This window comes from Spodoptera frugiperda, chromosome 27 (genome assembly GCF_023101765.2).
Source record: "Spodoptera frugiperda isolate SF20-4 chromosome 27, AGI-APGP_CSIRO_Sfru_2.0, whole genome shotgun sequence".
Lineage (NCBI taxonomy): Eukaryota > Metazoa > Arthropoda > Insecta > Lepidoptera > Noctuidae > Spodoptera > Spodoptera frugiperda.
This window is the reverse complement of record NC_064238.1, coordinates 4,687,669-4,709,531: the sequence shown is the minus strand read 5'-3', so window position 1 is coordinate 4,709,531 and position 21,863 is coordinate 4,687,669. Positions and strand designations below refer to the sequence as shown.

At 34.8% G+C, this 21,863-nt stretch overlaps 1 protein-coding gene across 1 annotated transcript; it reads left to right on the top strand.

Moving 5' to 3' along the window:
* Window positions 1-9,430: 9,430 nt before the first annotated feature.
* Window positions 9,431-10,384, top strand: LOC118263672 (achaete-scute complex protein T3-like). Its single transcript, XM_035575789.2, has one exon. The coding sequence runs from the start codon at window positions 9,593-9,595 to the stop codon at window positions 10,244-10,246; it is 654 nt and encodes a 217-aa protein (XP_035431682.2). The 5' UTR covers window positions 9,431-9,592; the 3' UTR covers window positions 10,247-10,384.
* Window positions 10,385-21,863: the final 11,479 nt, after the last annotated feature.

Below are 21,863 nucleotides of genomic sequence, written 5' to 3'. Positions count from 1 at the left end.
AAATGTTTTAGATTTTCTGCATTATGTTTTAACAGTTTTTGGTGTCTGAAAACGGTAGGATAGACAGTGAATCAATTTTTTTGGACTTATTCAATTCTACTTCTCCAAATCAAGTACTCAAGTTTACTTCTCACATAGCTATTGTAGAGCAAGATGATTAAGGAAGGCTTTTAAAGTTTTTTGTGTTGCGGAGAATGAACAATCTCATCTAATCAAACCCAATGTCGACGAGGTGAAAGTATCAAAACCCTTCAATTACCATATCAGTACTAATCAACAAAAAGCATCATCGAGATATGCAAATATCTGTTTGTTTATCGAAGTTAAAGAGTATTAATTTAGTATCGGATATCGGAGAGATGATCGCACCCGAAATGGATACATCATTTGCTATTCAAATAGCCTAAAGCGAACCCGCTGTAGATAAAATCCCTGTGTTTTAGTTAAACGAATCTGTTGCTTCATCCTTTATAATTTTCTCTGAAGCCGGTTTCTGACAAAGTAACTCTGCTGAAGATTTTAAAACAAACTTTCTCTGTATTAATTATTTTTAATCCACACCACTGTGTAGCCAAAATTGTTATGTAGGTACAATATACATATTCTATTATACCGATTTTTCTACTAGGCTATTCTGTAATTGTCAATTCGAAACATTGGAAGTGAGCTCGAACGAATATCTGCCATGTCATTGGTTGTAAGAATAATCTCGACCAATGACGGGCGAGAATGCGTTCAAGCTCACATAGAATTAGCTATATTGTGGATCAAATGGTATCAAAATGGAGTACTTTTACTAAGAAAACAACTTAGAACCTACGACCACGTGATGCACGACGACGACCAACAAGGTAAGTTCCTTAATTCATGCTGTTCTTTATTCACACCTGTGCAGCTATTAAACCAAATAAGACATTTCCTTTCTTTTTCTTTTTAATTTAATGCCAAGTGTAGACGTTCATATATCAATAGCTGATTGACTTGTGCTATTTGATGGAAATGTATTAAGTAGGTGACCGAGACAAGTGATAGAGCAGTGAGTTGACGCGGCTCGTGCATACACATCCCATTCATTCAATACAAGTGTCATTCAATCACGTTCAGTTCTCAGCTCTGATTCATCATCGTCACTTTGAGTTTTGATCTACAAATTATTCGACGTGATATTTGAGAAAGTTGACGATTTTAAAGAAAGTTTTAAAAGGAGTTTATAATAATTTAATTCACAATCGATTTAGAATTGGAAAAACGTGTTGCTATCATGACTGAGTTTTATTATGGTATAAGCTGGTTAATGAGCATACTGATCACCCGATGGTAAGCAATCGTAGCCCCCATGGCAAAGCTCACTCGTGCCGAAATATAGCTTTAAATTACGAATTTACGTGTGTTATGAAATTTAAGCCTGATCCCGGGGCTAAAAGTATGAAGATTTCTTTTTGATGAAATATAAAATTGGTCTCTATTGACAAGCATATATTATCAAGGAACTATAGGATGAACCTTGCTTTAAACGCATGCAGATGAGATTCCACGATATGAGTTTTTAATATACCAGCGGGTCATTGCAACTTAGGAACCTATATGGAACAAAACAATCATCAAAGCAATTAAATTTAATTGTACCCTTTACAGACAATTATAACTAATACAATATAACGCATATCGCGTATAATTACGACGGCGCGTGCAATATAGAACCAGGCCCATTTTATTTTCCTACACGGTACCTACTACTTATTTGAATACAAAGGTAATTAGTTCGGATTGTGTTCCAGACAATTGCATCCAGGAGCATTTTAATTAAGTTCTGAACAAATACTACCTTGATTTATGTCTGAGATACCGTAATTGGCGGTTTTAAACCAAGGGGTAGTTAACAAAGAATATTAAAATATTATTTGTATTATCTCCGCAAAAAAGTTCAAGAAATCAAAAGGGCACTTTCTGGTTTCACTAATTAGTTTCTGGTTTTCGAATGTTGATTTTATTTTGAAATTTTAAATTAAGGACTTGTATCAATGTTGGAATTGTAAGAATTTTGGTCCCTGGAAGAAGAGCTTGTTGTTTATTCAATATTCATGTTTAAGAGTCAATAATTAAAATTCATTAGTCAATAGTTGAAAATATAAATGAGTCATTAGTTCCTTGTTAACTTTGTTATACAAATTCCATCTAAGGGTTTTTCTTATTCCTTATAACTTAAACATTATTTTATTTACTTTACGATAATAAAGGCTTTAAGGTGCTTTTCCATCAGAGATGTGCTATGCTACGTTAATGTGGATGCGTTTGGTTTCCATTAATCATATTCGTTGGTACACATAGCTTAGCACTAGTGGAAAAGGACTCAGCTAAGCTAAGTTTTTTATATGGAAAGATATGTGCTATAGATGGCTTCCCTACACTATCGATACATCGCGAGCTGCGCATCTTTCTCGCACAGGTACATAGCTTAGTATCAGTGAAAACAGTCATATAGTTTCACAGCTTAGCTATTACATATTCGTAGCATAACTACAAAGCACATCCCTGGTAGAAAAACACCCTCAGTATTGTAATTTGCTTCGTACATTTTTCATTCGGGGAGTATTCTGTGTGCGGCATTTGGTAGAAAGACGTTGTGTAAACATTTTTACACGAAAACAAATAAGAGATGATTGGTGGATACAAGAGATTAACAAAATTGTAGGATTCGGTATCGAGTGCACACTTAATTGGTGTGAAAACAACGAGAGAGTGTGAATTTTGACAACTTAATAACTTAGTATTGGTTAAACCAATAAAGTCATTGTTGATTTTCAACGTAACGAAGGTGAAACTTCTTATTAGTGAAATTGGATTGGTTGTAATCAATGCAAAAGATAATTTTAGAGTACAAACGAAATTAGAACATAACAAGGTTGTAATAACAGTGTGTAACAAAGTTTGGTTGATGAAAAATGTCAGTACAAAGTAATCGAACGGTTGAGAAATCTCAGTTCCAAAAAATTTACGATAAAACCTGATATTTAACTTGCTATGAAATTATTAAAACATTCGAACTCAAATTGAGATATATTCCCGTCAGAACTCCTTTATAACACGGTCCCAGTGTTATATTAATGGAGTATTAAATGTCTCCTAAGAGCATTTATCGTCTTTATGGAGAGTTGATAAAAAACGCAGTGCGTATAAAGTGTCAAATGTCGGGGAGACGTGGGATCTCCATTGTTATGTCTCTTACACTATTTTTTGATTCCTACTTCAAATAAGTACCTATATTTTGTTAATTTAGAGCTTGTAGAGAAGTTCAAATACTTGTAATTTAAAATTTTGCTGAGAGTTTAAAACCTAATGATACAATAGTTAATAGATGATAGTTGTAAGTAATACTCATTGTAAAAGGTACGATGGGATTGACTTACCTTTCCAGATAAAAATCCATAAATAAATAAGAAAAAAGAAAAGGTTTATATCGTAAAATATTTAATACACATAAAAGTAACCTGGGGAAGTGTATTTCATATGTGATTGAAATAATCACGTGAAATATCGTCGGCAGAATATTCCTGGTCATTCAAGGAACCGTTTACAGTTATATTACTCGTAAAACGTTAATGAAATCTTTCATTCAGTTGACGTGTAAGAATTTTTTGGACACAAGTATTGATGAATTAAGGGAGCGGTCAATGTTTTTAATGTTTAATTAGTCTGAACACGGGAATGTTTCCGTCCATGTGTCTTGCTTACTTAATTTTAAGCACAAGTGCAAATTTTATCCCCTTTATTTCAAGTGTAATAAAGGTCATTTTCATTTCTAGTATTGTCTTTTAAATTATAATTTTCATTCAAAGTGCGTGTGTAACCTTTTTTAACATAACTAAGACATGAGCATACGCAAGTGAAAGCCTGTAAGTACGAAATTTATTTGTATATATACATATGTAGCTGAACTTGACGGCGTAAGTGGGGTTTTCATTACAGTAATTACCATTTGTTAGCTCCAGCTAATTACAATACGCGAGGTTTATGTTCACTACTCTTGTTAGTCGGGTACTTTAAATTTTAGCGACTAGAAAAACACCACCATATTTTAATTTCTTTTTAACTATATTCTTTGTTGAATTGTCTTTAATAAAGTATTACATAAATTTTGTATAAGTTTAGTTACAAATCTCACATAATTCTCGTAGTTATAACATTTCGCCTCCCACGTTTTTTCTCACACTAAATTTTAGACTAAAAAATCATAACAAATTAGTCATAAATTTTCACGGTGCATCATTGATTATCTCTCCTACTGTAACAGTAGACTGACCTTAACGATAGCAATTTTTAATGCTTCATTTTAGAAAAGTTGGTTTCTTTCGAGACCACCCCGAGTTTGGTCTTGAATACGTAATGATAAGTTCATATGATTTGAATTAATAACGCGTTACGATCAATTAGGTAATGAGCATCGGTATCTTTAGGCGATGACAAACGCGTGTTTTCATTAGTTTGAATAATTCCCCCGCACTGGTGGTCCATAAGTGATCGTTGTTATTTTTCTTATTTATCTCCTGATTACGTTTTATTAGCGTCTCGTTTGTTAATACACGCATTTAATTTGTTGCGCGCGCATTTAATTTGATTACATTTAATTACCTTTTTGGTTTACGACCGACATTGATCGTGACCTCCTTGGTGGTGACAGTATCAGACGAGATAACAATACTGGAACCTGAAGCTGGAAGTTCATATTCCTTCAACTTATCAGACCATTCGTTTTCATTTTTAATTACAGTGCAGTGATTTAAATCTTCATTCTGTCAATGGTGCCGCGAGATACATGTAATTATTGTAATAATCGTAAAGGTTTTTAGTACGAAGGCGGGCCTGACTCATGTTACAGTGGCCTAGCAATTTCAGTCGTGTACAAGGCGTTACTTCGGTAATAACTCGCGAACATTTCATGTCATTCCATCATTGGTTGAGAAAAATATCGTCAGTCAGCTACTTACTGTCTTAAGGATCTTCAGCTGATGTATAGTGGGCCTATAAAAGTCATGCTACAGTCTGCCACGAGATAATGTGTATGGGTATAATTGGCGTCTAAAAATAGAGCGGCGACTTCTTGATTACTTCAATTTGCGATACGTTTATTACCTACAAAACCTTTATAGATAGATATTATCAACAATATTTTGTAGAAAAATATTTTGCACAAATTTTTCTTCTCTACATATAGTTTAAAATAAGACCTTAAACTGTTACGATTTTACGAGTTTCTTGCGGGAGTAAAACAGTTTATAAAGGGTAGGATCGGAGAGGATTGGTGTAATATTTCAACGTTACAACAAATGAATACTTTTAGTGAGATGACCTCACTTAAACGACCCTCTTAATAGCCCCAAACGCCGTGATGCCGTGGTTTTCTTCTAATGACAGTCCTTAAACAATGAATTATGTTAAAGGTTTTAATATTTCATTAAAATAATAATTAAGCTGTTCTAACAAGCTCTCTAAACTTGAGTTGGTAAGGAACAACTGTATAACTATTTACGATTATAGTTTCTTAATTGAAATTAAATTTGCGCCTCACTGCGGGACGCGCCGCGGATCGTGGGGACCAGATAATGGTCCGTTTATAACATTTAATATCACATTAAAAACTTTCTAATTCAATTTTCGGAACACACAGCGAGAATTCCGAAAAAGGTTGGAGGAAAAAAATTATGCTGAAGGAGATTCGAGATTGTCCACGTGTGGGTTTACTGTAAACATGTGTACACAATGGGTGAAGAGGCCACTAAAAAGCTAATATGTCAATGGGGCACGCAGTGTTGCACAACAATGCGCTATTCTGTGTGCACTGTCATGCGTATAACTTTATTAAAGACGTCTCCCCGTGGAGGATCGATAGGTATGTCACTATTGACGTCTTAATGTGGGCTCGGATTTGCGGTTTTTGGCATAATGGAGGCTATTACGTACAAAAAACTGTTGGTTTAGTAGTGGTTGATACTGTATAAGAGAAACTGATACTTAGGTACATGGACACTTTAGTGCAAAATAATTCTCTTTTATAATAATAGGTAAACTAAAAAATATGTTTGTCATCGTATTTTGCAATACATGACCGACATAGAGAAGGGAATATCCGCTCGAGGGATCGATGGTCGATGCACATCCGGAAAGGTGCTATATCGAATAAAAGCCCAGACATAATTCGTCATATTATTCATATAAAAATCAGTGCAAGATCGGCAGATGCGAAAGGATTGCACACATGTTGGCAAGGTGCGCCTGCCTCTACTATATGGCTTGTGCCAAACACTTCTCTTGGCAAACAATCGTCTATAATATTAGCTTCGGCATCTGTTTAGTTAGGCATTACTCTATTCGATGCTTTCCTTCTCAAGTGTTTTGAATGTCAGTGACAAAATTGGCATCTAGCTCTCTATACTTCAAAGGCTTGTGTTATTTTTTTTCTATTATACTATCATTGCTGCACCACGTGCCTACTTCTAATTAAGTCACTAACTAATGAATATCGCTAGAAGCTATCGATAAAACGTTGTCAATATCTGCTTTGACTATTTTTACTAAAGCTAATAAGCGAGACATCTAACGTCTGTAAAAAGACAAGCTGGACTAGTACTGGACTGGATACAGTAAGCGAGCATTATAATATTCAAGAAGATTTAAATGAAATAAAAAAATTGCAAATGCCTAGGTACAAAGCTGAAGAACGTATAGTTATTTTTGCAACAGCCTTAGTAAGAAGTCGGATTCTGTGGAGGTCCTCGACGCGTGGCGCGGTGCCTTTTAAAGCCAGCCTCGGTTCCAGTTTAGTAATTAAAGTTACAACTTTATCGATCAAAGACTTTCCAATACACGATGGACCACCGGGCCGCGTATCTGCATCGACTGGCCTCAACGGTATATAAATATTAGCTAGCTCTGCCACGTAATGGAACTGTCAGCCGATCGCTCCTTGTCTACGAATAATCCTACGAATGAGTTTATTACCCGAGCACTGCCCATGTAGTCAGTGTTCATTTTCGTAGGCATATGACAGACCAATAAGAATAACAACCCATTAGCATAGCGTGTTCCATGCTACACTGGCTTTATTTTTTTCCATGATAAAGACATAACAGTTTCGCTGGGCTTTATTTTCTTGTGCATGGCGGCAAACAAGTGTACCTACGAGTAGCGACTGGATTAGATACAATGTTCACTGCTATTTAGGGACGCTCAATCAAAAAGTATTTCCATTGCAATTTCCACAATGGATTCCATTCAGTTCATTGTTATTTTCGTTTTAAAATCTCAAAGTATGAATGATACAAAGACTGTAATTATCGGTTATGGTTCCGTTTGCTCTTTCGTAGTTCTTTGTGAGCAGTAGATGTCTCTATTTTGCGATTTTCTAAGGTGTGGGCTGGCTAAATGTTATTTGACGATAGTATTGTGAGCACGCCCGCAGCGCCATTGTGCACGCACTTTGTGTCTCGATGTATCACTCCCACAATTTTATTATATTTTGCGAATTCACTTACAGGAAGGAGAATTTGAAGTAAGATGATGGATGGCCTTGATATTCGTTCGAGGATTCTATTGTTCATATGTGAGAAGTTATATGACTCTGGGGAAATAGTGAGTAAATTATACTCCATATATTTGGTACAGATGTGTAATGTAAAAAACTGATTCTCTACTAGGCGCTTATTAAAGGGGCGTGAACGTCTTTTAATTTTATTTTAATAAAAAGTTTTATCATTGGACGTCGTTTACTGTATATACAACTTGAAATACTAGGGATATTAACGGACACGAGTCTCTGGATGGCGGTGTTTCTTTTCAGTAAGATAAGAAAAGCCGACTACATCTAGTAAAAAATGACATGTACAAAATTGTGTACATACAGCTACGGCTTACGGAAATAAATATTAAATGTCATTTACTAAAGGCCACTGGCCACTGCCAATGCATTCATATATGTAGTTTAAGCACAATACCTAAACATGCTGTAATAACTTACAAAGTTGCAATTCATTTACATACTACAGCAATTAAACTAATGTTACCTATTTGTACTCATAAACCAATTAACGCAAAAGGCTGTAAAATAATTATTACCATCCCACAATAAAACAATTATCGTATAACTGCGAATACACCAAGTATTGTACCTACTTGATTAACTACAAAACACAAAGAAAAAAAAATCGGGGACCAGAATTAAATACGAATAGCTTCTTAGAGGCGACACGGAGTCTATTAAAATCACTTTAGCATCTTCTTCAATGGATGATTGAATGCTTCTAAACAATTCATTCTTTCCTCTGTCTCAATGGCTTGGCCCACATTCCTTGTGTAATCTTTTTAAAGGACAATAGACGTGACAATGGCGAGCCCTTCACTATTGAAGTGCGTGTAAAATACTGACGCTCCGTTCTAAATTAAGGTAACCTTTTTCAGTTATTCAGTGAAGGCGATGCCGCCCAGTGTGCAGGCTCTTAACTCTCAAAGCTTTGAGAGCTAATGAAAAAGTATCATTATCAAATTACAATCTAGTTTCTTGGACCATAAGATATGTTTTACCATGTCGTAGCGGTTTGAGTTTTGTTGTAGGTATTCTATTGGCTACGGTCTCATTGTTGTTGTTCTAAATACAATTCAGCTCGTTTCTTCGATTTTATTTTAACTGACCGTAATAAATTTTGAATTTTGTATTGGAGACTGCATGGTTTCCACTTGTGCCCTTAACATGAATTTAATGAAAGTTATATTGTTTACGTAACGTTGAAAACAGCTGATCCACAGGCGCCATGGACCTTTGTCAGCTTTTGTAGCACTTTGCTGTACTTAAAATTTCTCCTCGTCTATTTTTTAATTACTTGTAACATTGTTGGCTAGCATGTAATAATATTAGATGACATAATGAAAATAGGTTGGTAACTCCTATTAAATTAATTTTATGAGCACTTACAGCTACACACTAAACGCATCAGTCGTTTATTAGCCATAATATAGATTACCTTATATTCCTTTTAGATCACATTTTTGTTGCAAAAATTACGCCAGGTTGATACTTAGATTCTATCTTGTAAAATGATAATTTCGTCTATAAAAAGAGAGTCATAAAAGAATGATGTTTAATTTGTTTTGTAACTTGATAACATCTTACTTAATTGTAAGTGGAGTAATTACTTAAAATAATAATTAATAGTTCAGATTGTTGAACAAGATGATAAAGTTGAAATGTTAATGTTAAAATAAAAACTATGTTTATCATTTAAACTTTAATATAAAAGCGAATAAAAACGATAAACATCTACCCCGGTCACCATATTTAAATTCAATGGCACGTGTACAGGTCCACTATGCAGTACATCTTTCAAAGAATATTCCAGGTACAAACCCAAAAAAATGATTTGATGCAGGGGAGTGAGGGGTCCCGTCCATTTTTTTGGGCAAGGTGGGCCCCATATAACGCGGTGCGGCAGCCCGTAGCGCTCATTCACTAGATCGTTGTCGATACCATCGAAGCTCCCAAACTTCTCTACAATATTACCTGCATCGTGCGCAACTATCGTCGTCGTTACATTCATCCCTCAAAATGCTTCAAGGAATTCAATACAATCCATCCGACTATCACGTCGCTTACGCTAAAAGTGACGCTCCAAGAATGGTGGCAATTGCTCCAGCTCCTGAAAGGAAATATTTGACCTTGGACATGCAGACTGATAAGAAGAAATATAATTACAAGAACACCGCGTACACTGGACCTCAAGCTGCCTCTATCGCGAGAAGGAACGCCCGCGAAAGGAATCGTGTGAAACAAGTGAATGATGGATTCAATGCGCTGAGGAAGCGGCTGCCCGCTACTGTGATTGCTGCACTGTCTGGAGGTGCGCGTCGCGGATCTGGGAAGAAGCTGAGCAAAGTGGACACACTCCGAATGGTCGTGGAATACATCAGGTATTTGCAAAACTTAATTGAAGAAAGTGATTCTGCCCACGGGATTACGAGAACATCGCAAGTTGAAACTAAGACATCGTACGAAGTGGATGAAGGCATTTTTGATGGAAACTCCCCGTACTCGGACTCAGTGCCCTCACCAGCTGACTCGGAGTGTTCGTCTGGAGTATCGTCTGCATATTCTGGTGGTTATGTGCCAAATAACTACCCAGACCAACTTCATCAAGAGCAAGTGAACCCCATGGACGAAGATGACTTGTTTGATGCTATCTCATGGTGGCAACAGAAGTGAACAAGTATCAAAGTGTATCATAATTGTAAAATCTAGTCCTTAGAGTAATGAACTCTATATAATTTATTGTTTGTATAAACATTTAGAAAAATTTTACATTATTGTGTAACTAGAAATGTACAATTGTTATTGTATATATGGCTGTGACTGTAAATATTGTTTTATAACTTAATGTAATATTGTACAAAAGAATACTATTAATATAAATGAATGAAAATATAAAATTCAATACAAATATATTTTGTGGTTTTAATCTAAAACAAGGTACCCTTTATTAAAAGTTTCTGGAAAGATCAATTTCATTTCACAAGATTTGAAAATTTTGAACGAAATGATTTAAGATCAATATAGAATTTATACCAAATTTCAATTATTCTGAAAAGTAAGATAAGCAAAGTTGACGAAGAAATAGTTTTTTATGAATAGACACAATTGCTTCATATCTATATTATTGTTTAAATATTAAAATTAAATCAATGAAAATGGTATTATTACAATCTTTCGGGGTGTAAAACAGGTATACACATTTTAATTTCCACATATTAAACTTAGTTTACAAGTTTTCGTAGATAGTGATAGGCTTCTCCAATATTTTATTTCTGAAAAAGGAGGTGTAACATGTTTGTAGCATAGTTACGCACAGCATGCAAAAAATCTGGCAGATGATAATAACTATCCGATAAAGGGCAATATATTGACTTGTGACTGATAATGAAACTAGTGAAATGGTGGGTGAACTACAAATATTCGTAATAAATAGAATATAATAAACGTGATTACATATGTATATAAATGTTTAGACTTAATGACAGCTGGAAAAATCTTGTGTGTGTGAGCATTACGGATTAAATTAAAACAAAAAAAAAAACGAAAACATCGAAACGCATTTCGATAAAAGTGTGAAAATAAATAAATAACTTTTAAATTAATTATCAAAAGAAACGGTAAACGAGATACGAGACCTCGTAGAGATAGCCGTGCAGAATTATTTTATCTTCGTAGATTTAAAAAAGTTGTGATACGGCCAGCGAGCTTGATTAAGCCATCGATGCGCAAACGCAGCTCCGGTACATTGTTATACAAGATTAATGGTGTTCACCGAGATAAGGAGGTGGGAGCTAAATGCATTTACATGTGCGAATAAAAAGACACTGATAAAGGGACAAAGAAGCTCGCGACGAATAAAAATGTTACCATTTATTGTGATGCACACAGTTATGAAGTACATACAGCATACCGCCCTACTACCAGTTAATTGCTTTGCAAACTTGCGTTGAAAAAAACATTTAGTAATAACGTGGTTTTATTACCAGATTTTGAAATATACAATGTGATAGGGTTGAGACTTCTAACCCTTTAAAGCTAAATTCTACATCTAATTTTATGGACAAAAGTCGGGGTCGAATGTGTCGAATCCCGCCCCGGTACATAAAAATTATGGCTATTTTAATATTTTTTTTACTTTTTTTGATATCAAAGGTTGTATGCATCGTAGAAACAAAAAAAAAACGACAAACGGTAGCTATAATAACCTTGGCTAACTAATTCATTACTTTTTTCATATGTTTGATAATGTTCTGGTGAGAAAAAAAAAACATTTGTGAATTATTTTTACCGAAAAATCACTATTTTTCAATATTTTCAATTAGGGGTTCAACCCCCCATATTATTTTTTTGGCGATAAAATTAGATGTAGTACTCAGCCTTAACGGGTTAGAAGTCCCAACCCTATCACATTGTATAAGAATATATTACTGCCAAAAGTTATCCTCAAATTGTTATCTAAAAAGAAAGACGTAAAATATCTAAGACCCGCAGTAGTTTCAGTAAAGTGAGCGTCCAACCACATAAGGCCTAGCACGATATCTCATGCTGTCCTCCAACATAAATTAAGATTAGGTTTAATAAAACTTTTAATAGCTCGCGTGTCGTGGCGTCCGTGTGTAAAACAAACAGATTTATATGCAATCGCAGATTGTAGTTTACGATTATGGAAAATGCTGATAGAAGAGGAAGCTAACGAGTAATTAAACCTAATGCGAGTCACCGCCGACATTAACTCACGTAATTGCGATTAATATTTTTACGATCAGCAGCATTGGCAGGCACGTGGGAAAGTGCTCAGACCGCTACAATGAAGCCTCCGTGTCCCGTCTTTCAGTACAAAAGATTAGTGCATTAAAAACTTGAGGTTTTTACACTACGTTGCTTTTATTTGCTTCCGTTTTCTATAAAAAGTTTCAACAAATAGAATCGAATGATTTTTGCGAATTCCGGAAACTATTAGTTCTATCGATGCTTTTGTATCGATAATCTTATTATTTGGGGCACGTGAGCTTTGTTGTGTTCGTGATGTTTGCGAATGTGCAACGATAAGGCACTTTTAGGATACTTTTGTGTGTTTTCGTTGTTAATCGTATTTATGTACATATTTGGGTTTTGCATAAAGACAAAATATTTAAAGTACGTTTACTGAAATTTCAAAGTTTTTTTATATCTTAACAACTGTTCTGTAACATTCACGTCCAAATACGGTCTTTATTGTAATACGATCAAACTCTCTTTATTCTATTACTTTTTGTCACGGAACCCTTTCTTCTAAAACTATTTATATATAGATACTTGAACTTGCTTTGAGATTTCATAAATAAAAACATTTGTTTGTCGACTCAGTTGATGTTTTATCTCGTTAAATCAGTAAACCAGTGTTTGGTGTAGATAATATCTCTTTGTAGTATCATTGTGTTCGAGACTGTAACCACTATTGTTCGTAATTCGCTCAACTTCGCCTACAAACTGGTACTAAACGGCTGTTGTTGTTAATTTTCTATAATCTCTCTCGTACAATGGAAGCGTTCATTTGTTATATTTTAATTAATCTCTCACTTTCACTGTTATTGTGTCCGTAATTAATAGTGTCTGTGTATTGTCGGAAATTAATCGGTGAAATTAATAGAACCGTGTACTTTTCATAAGATATATTGGCCGACTGTTGTTCCAATGTTCGTGCCTGAATCGCTCAAGGAAGTATTTAATAATAATTGGTTTTACATAATTTCGTAATTTTAATGTTCTAAAAACTGTTTTCTTCGGCGGTACGGTAGGTAAAGACATAATTGGTACAGTGATACGGGACAAGGGACCATCACTTATGCAAATGGTTTATAGCCCGTCTCAGTTCCGACGCGGGCCCGCCGCATGATTTATTACAAATCGCTACATTATATACTCGAATACATTTACCATACACATGTTACTTTGATCTTAAACACCGAACTTAAGACTTTATTTATCGTTTTATGATTGATAATTATCATTATTAGATTATTTATATACTGGATTGTAGAGATTAACGGAAATTATTAAGAGTAATTTGTACTATATTGCTATCAATGAGAGTAGTATTTATGATAGCAAAGACATGACTTAATAGGTAACACTTGAGGAAAACTGGACGTAGCTAAATGCAGGAAACTGCATTCCTAAATAACCAATTATGTCATGTAATTATTAGTTTAATTTGACTAATTTTGATTAATTTCATTAAGTTATCTGTGTTCTCACAACAGTAAAAGTTACGTAAGTTGAGAGAGACGGAGACAAGAAATAAGGCTAGCGGCGGACAGGTCCTTGTACATAAATAAATAATCGTCGGATATCGGCTTCCTTCGTCGAGGCTGCGCGGGCGCTGGGAACCCGCGATGTGATCGACGCGGCCCGGGTCACGCGCATATCATTGTTATACCATCGAATGTTTTACTGAGACTACCGAGAGTAGTAAATTTATTAATTATTTTTAGTTTATTTGGTTATTTTTTCTTGACTGATGTGGACTTCACTGAGAAGACTTATGTTCAGCGGATCTTTTGCCTGACAATGCTGGGATGATTTAATTTAGATTTTGCTTATTTATACTGTAGTATAATACTGTAGAATATATCACAGAAATAATGAGTAACTAAACATGTTAAACTTTTCTATTAAATGTAATGTATAATGGTTTATCTCAACCGAGGTAGTAACATCTTCAATACTTATGTTTTTATTAGTTATATTTATTTTAATCCACGAATTTCAATGAAATGGTAACCAAAGATTATTTACAAAAATAAAAATGAGTGTTAAAAAGGCATACAGATTGTTACCAGACATAAAATACCAAACGAAATAATTAAAATAAAACATCTGTCGACCAGTAGCAGATTCTAAAGAGATTATTGCAAGTTATAATTAGTTGTGCCCATTGCGTTGAAAGCGTGCCCACTTGACCGCAAAACAAAAAGTATCAGCTTACAAGAAAATATGAATTGCGATATATGATAGTGCTAATTCCAAAATCCAGTGGCAAACATCTTTCAAAACTTTTGAATGAAATTATAATTATTACTTGTTTCTCACTACGCCCATACTTTTATATGAAAAAAAAAGTAAAAAGATCTTTAGAATTTTTCTGTAACACTCGCAATCGGAAGATACACTTTTGTGATGTGCAATTTGAGAATGATTTCCGCATGAAATACGTCAAATAACCAAATCTCATTTTGCTGCTTTTTTTCTACATTTCCTCCGTCTTTTTAAACACTCCACTGCGGTTCGATTTGTATGAAATTGTCCGGGTTGCTCTAAGGGCACATTGTATCAACCATTTTTTCTTGCAATTTCGTACTTCAAATTGCGCAACATCGTTTACCACGTACTTTAGTGGCTACAATATATTACAACATATAAAAAATACCTTTCAAAGATACCGGCGCATTTTATTTCATTTTAATGGCACTTAAGTTGGAAACGTAGGTACCGAATATTTTATTAGTAGATTTTGAAGTTCGGAATGTGTGAGTATCGGCTACCGGGGCGTCTAATAAATATCGGTAGATTCATATATCGTATTTTATAAACTAACGTATTTACAGACAGTTACACAGGTAACATTCGTAAATATGTCGTTGTGCATGTGTTTATGTGCATATAAGATAGTGATGGGACGCCATAACATCGATACAATCACTCGACTCGATATAAAGTTAAAACAGAAGCCAATTGACTGTATAAAAGCTTTCAATGAGGCAGGTGTTGAATATTATAGTGCCAATTGGCATGAATTGAGCGAACTGTATCGATTTAAAAGTAATATCATTGTATTACTGCTGACTACTATTACGTGTAATAACGTGTACCACGTGTAACTTATATGTGCTTGGTAAAGAAGCCAAAAATAAAAATAAAAGAATAATTCGCTTGGCACTTTTAGTTAAGAATCGAGTATATTTTCGCAATGGAACATCGAGTCGAGAAGAAAGTAGTGTTGATCGCATCATTAGCATAGACACGGGATGGAGATGTTAGTTTAGTAGACAGGACAGTGGCAACGCAGTGATTTAGATAGAACACCGCTGTGCCCAGCGTGACCTTACTGTAATAACTTACAATAGAAATTATTGATTTTATTGTACATTCTACATTCATTCATTTTCTATCGACGCAATAAAAATAAGCTATTGTATGTTGTTAAGATGTTACTAGAAACATACCAAATCATGTAGAACTACTAAAAGAATATTAGTCTCTAAAAATCATAATGTCATACAAGTTATAAAAGTACCAACTATAAAAATGTTTTAAGAGCTTAAATCTGCAAAATAAAATCCGTAACAAATGCAGCATCTTAAAAAATAGACATTAAAAATTTCTAAATATTAAAACCAAATATCCAATAGACGATTAAGATTATACAGGCAATCAAACGCTAGATAGAATTACGTATAAAAATTTAATTGAAACGAAGCACCTTGCTAGACTAATACGGTAACAAAAAAATATTTTTAAAGAGGACATCTAAAGGAGTGATACTTAAAATGTCGGCGTGAATCTCATAAAAGGGATTATAGGTTTGGGAGGCTTAATGCTCTAGGATTCAATTAGGTGAAATAAGCTTAAGTGGGTTGTATCCGCTGTTATGACAGCAGTCAAATTATCAGGACCTGTTGCTTCCGCCATATTACCAGGCTCTTAGTGAGGGTGACGCTCCGGAACGACATAATCATATGTTTATAATGGGATGGTATTGTTGGTTCCATGATTTGATTGAATTATATATGAGATTTGAATACACAGTGTGAACTGGTTGAAGAAAGTCGAGAAAAATATTAAAGCTTGATGAGGATTCGTTTTAATAATCTGAATAACCGCAAAGTCTTGCAAAACGTACGACGTGAATGTTCTTTATAAAATAGCTAAACTTGTAATATATGATTTTCTAGTTCCTAAATTATTCCGTATTATTGTGCATTTGAATAAGTTTATCCTACAAGAACATTGAATTGAAGTAGGACACAAGATCTTTTATGTTTTAACCGCATAATAAAAGTCTAAATTCAAATAATATATTTAATTTTTTTATTTAACTAAAGTAAAACAGTAGTACTAAGTAAAAAGGCAGCATGAATACTTACGAACACATCGACTGTTTATCTCTTGTACTTGTGAACTTAAGAGTCAAGTGTAGGTAACAGATAGCACTATCATTAATGCATTGGCGCGTATATTTCTACAACATGCGGGTAGCGATACTAATCACTCTTATTCCCATGGTACAAGGTTGTATTTTGCAGAGTATCTGAATGTCTACTTGTTATTCGCGCAAGTTCATTGTTAGCAGTATTCAGGACGTGACGGACAGTTAGTACAGGTATCGTCAACGTGCAAACTTGATAAGTGTACTGGCATGTAGCCTTCAACGAAAGCTTTACATTCTAGTTATTTACACCACTACTATTTATCACGACAAGGTTCTACCAGAATGGACAGTAAATGCTGTTCAATTTAAATTAGAGAAAAAACCAAACTTGAATCCCAATTTCACAGTAATATTATTGTCATGTGTAAAAATCGACCCACAAACAAGAAAGAGAAAAGACCTTCGATTGTGGGAACCACATTAAACAGGAACCTGTTCATAGTTCACACGTATTCAAAAGTATTTTTCATTCAGTTTGAAAAAGGCAATATCAAAAAGTCCAAAGTTTTTGGAAAACTAAATGTTCCCACGTAGTGTGCGAATAGCTTCCGCATCAGGTGCAGAATCGAAAGGGTTCGTCAATCTCAAAGGGTTCCCATTATTATTGTTATTCTGATTGACAATCGCCCTCTCAAGTCGAGCCTTTTTTCTGCCAGATATAAAACTAATATTGGTAGGTCCCATCCTCTTCCGCTAGCTTTTTTGTACGTCACTGCACTGCATTTAGTTTTTGGAAAAAAGTTACTTTATTTGAATTGCTTTTAGTCTTTTTATGACGCTGTATATCAAATTTATATCGAGTTTACAATTACGTTCAACGACCTTTTTCCTTGAGTATCCTATTTCTTAGACGATGTTGGTTTACTGGCTTTAGATATAGTTTGGATATTGGTTTAAAATAAAGTAATTAATTACTTAAAAAACGATAAATCTTGAAGAGCACTAAAACGCTGATAAGGGTATCCAAAGGGTTACCACCCAAAGGCGAGAATGGAATTTTATTTAATTACATTATCTAATTAGATACAGCGTACACAATAATGCTTGCATCTGCATTTAGTTCCGTAAATTAACAGCGAGAGCTGTGCAATGGAATTCAATTTGTACTACGATATCTTAGAGTTGTGTTTTCGTTGTTCCTGACTTGGGCTGCTAGTGTCAGCTCCACGCGAGAAGTGTCGCCATCGTGATGAATGGTCACGGCTTGATTTAAAGGGGTACATTTGAATGAAAGAGCTTGATATTGTGTATCTCTGTAACTTATCCTTAAACGCAATAAAACTATAAAGTAACCTTAACATACGAGCACTCGGCCTGAATTTAAAAAAATAAAAAAAAGTGAACGATACGAGTCATAATTGACATGAGGTGCGAAAAAACGATATCCTATATTAAGATCGAATCTGAACTTGTAAGACAAATCGCTCCCAACAATGTCACCCGTTGGGTGCTCAAAGACATCTTTCGGACCCATTCATCCATTTTTTAGTTCAAGAGGTACAATTAACAATGACAGCGGTCAGGTTGCGTATAAAAAATTACCATCGAGCGACTTTTTCCGAAATGTAGATCTGGGACTTTTTTAATCTGTATGAATGAGGACGAGGGTTTTATTGCATTTAGTATTTTGTTGATATGTCTATATTTTATGGCGTTGCATGGAAATATTCTAGCGGTGTATAAAAGGCGAGATTTACATCGGTGCCCTTTGTGCCTTCTGTGGGTGATCTCGTTTGACAAAAGTGTTAACATTTACATCCATAAAATATTTTGACTTCTCTCTTAATGGACGTAAGCGGACAGGTTACATTTTTTAACGTATTGTGGTATTCCGATTGTTGTACGATTTTAGATGCAAATGTCTTATTTACGATTTCGACCAGATTAAACTTTTTATAACCATTCATATCGACATGTAACATCGTATGTTCATATTTTTTATTATTAGCAGCTGAATGTTTGTTTATGATAATTTAATTGCGTGTTTCTTTAAATAATTATGGCAAATATTCAACCGTTATACTTTGAAGTATGTGATAAATTTAATAATAAATAAATCGCGTTGACAGAATGCTGATCAATAAACATTTAAAGCCAATTTCTGAGACACGCGAGAAAAGCCGCGGGCAAACAGAATATGTTAGCGTATGTGCTTAATCCAGGAGAAGTTTATGATTGCATATCATGATTTCACCACCAGCACTCAAAACATCACGACATGATAAAAATTAATAACCCGTTCTTAAGTAATAGCCCCGAGCGGACAGCGGCGCGAGCGCAAATGGATGGAAGGGTAAAACCTTACGAAACTACCCTTATAAGATCCACGGAAACGTTCATTATAGCCTCAGCATACCTATTCAAAGTGGTTTAATTAACGGTTGTCCAATGTTCGTCAAAAGCGGGTTATTAAAAACTATTAGAATATTTCAAATTGTAAATTCTTCACCCTTTCCGCCCTTGACAGGTCCAAGCTCTAATTAAGCTAAAAATATGATTGCAGGTTATTTGCTGTAATGAAATTAATAACACAAAACTAATTCGCTTTAAGTTTTTGTTTATAATTAATATTTCTTAAATATGATGGGTCATCATAAGATGAAATCACAGTTTATATGAATGCCGGGGGATTATTTTTCATTTGTATTACTGTTTTGAATTCACAATCGACAAACACCGATAGCATCGATGCGTGGACGGCTGTCAAAAGTTATATTTATTTTCTTTACAAATTCATAGAATCGTGCGAAATCACAGTGGAGACGTTTGCGGGTACGGTGGTATTATGCGCAGGCGCTCCGATTGTCCTCACAAAGCTTGCAACCCTTTGGCGACACAATGCGCGTCACTAATCTAGATCATGTGCGCTATTGTGTGACACGGTAGATGCGCCCGCGCCACCGCGCCGCTAGCGCCCAGCGGGGAGAGCAGCGCGGCCGTGGATATCTCACTCGATGTCGATTTATAAGAAATTACTGCGCCGCGGGTGCCAGGTAGTTGCTCCCACGGATGCGCGTACAACTGTACACAATGCAAAAACTTTGCTCTCCAAATTTCTCTCGTAGCAAACAGGAAATGAAAAATATTATTTCTTCCTATTGCTACATTGTGTCCAACCATTATTCGGCATTATGTGTATGGATTACAAAATTTCATAAATGGCTTCCGAATTCTTTTTCATTGTGTTATTACTTTCTCCGTTATCGTAAATTACGGTTGATTGGCGACGTTCAAGGAAGATGCTCGATGATTAGAGTGTGCTCGACCAATCATTAGCGTATGTGCAACAATTTCGTTAATAATTATGTAGAAATATTGGAAGCGGTCTCATGTGTGTTTAAGTGCTTATTACTTTGTAACCTGGGGCTTGGACTAACGGAGCGATAACTTATAAATGTGTTAGAGTCGAATGATTTAAGAACGGTTTTTTAATGTGTGGGCTGAAGTTCATTTAGTTTCAAAGTTTCACTGGAAGAAAGTACGCAGCAATAACAATATGTTAATTGTAATTTAATATTTGACATCTAATAATAGTTGAAGTAAAATATTGTATTAGTTTTAATTAATGTTAACTGAGTTACGACGTTTATAAAATAATGTTAAATGATTTATTGATATGAATGATCAGAACAGTTATTTAAAACCTTTATGTCTATACATTTTTCAGAGTATGGAAAGGACAGTAGGTAATTTTAATTTGTCATTTATTAATAATTCAGCTCCACGGTATCATTGTTCTGGTTCGAGTGAATGGGCGGCGTGTGCCCAAAGGACAAGTTGAGTGTCATCCCGCGGACACCGGTTAATTGGCACGAATAATTTTGTCGTATGCAAACCGCCAGTTTTTATAACAGTACTGCGAATGATCGAGTGCCGAATGATAGTATTCCGTGTCGATTCAAAGTAATGTTGAAATAAGCGAACAATTTAAACATTGGAAATGAATGGATTATTGGAATTGAAGGAATATTCATGTTGAGTGAATGTTCTTTAAGTTTCGTCTTGTTTATTTTTTTGATGGTAGAAAAAAAAAATTGTTGCTCTTCTTAAGAGTGGACCAATGATATAATATAATTATGTTTAATAGTTTTATAAGTAAATTAAAATAACTGGGGAACAAAACCAAACGAAGAATTTTAAACAATAGTAACTCGTATTATATTCGACTTTACAAACTTTACAATTCATACAAAATTAAAATATAAATCGAGACCCACGTGTTAAAGTAGGCAGCATATTGTAAAAAATAATAAAACGAGCTTTAAGAATACATTTGTACTTTTATGTGTTTTACAATGTAAAGTCGATAAAGTCGATTATCACATAAACAATTTAACACCTCGCGTGTAGAGGGTGCTACAGATACAAAGCCTCGGTGCTCGTTCGAGATCATGTTTAGATTGCAGCTTATCACCAATCTTCAATTGTTGGTGCTGTTGGTGATTCATTTTTTATCAAATTTATTTTTTTATCTGTATAAAAAAGCATTTGAAGAGAGAAGAGAAGAAAAATAATCTGTCAAAGCTCAATGAGAAGATTTAATTGTGAACATTTTTTTTAATTTACAAATATTATTGTTTTGACTGCCTCGCTGGTCGAGTAGTCGCAACTGCGACTGCCGGACAAGTGGTCTTGGGTTCGATTTCTGTGCAGTAAATTATTAGGTATAAACAGCCCAGTTTGTTTTAAGATTTTCGAAAATTTCTCTGTAGTTCTCACGAGTCAGGAATTGTGACCAGTATATGGCAATAGGCTCAGTCCCTATTACATGAGACTTATACCACAAATGGTGAAAAGTGAATGTACATTGTATGGCGACATTACGTGCCGTACCTAACTCTGCATAGCCATTCCGGGATAAAACGTATGACGTTGCATATATATTGTTCCAAATATTAATCCTTTTCACGCACATTTTTTTACACACACATTTTTTTCACATCAAGTTGTTTTCTAAAGAATTTTAATGATGGTCAACATTTAGCTTGTTTTCCCTAAAGTTACGGCGTGGTTATTCGTACACGTGTAAGGTCAGGTTGAATGGAAAACATGGCGAACTGATGTTTATCTGTTTGTAAGACAAATATCTTCCACTTCCAT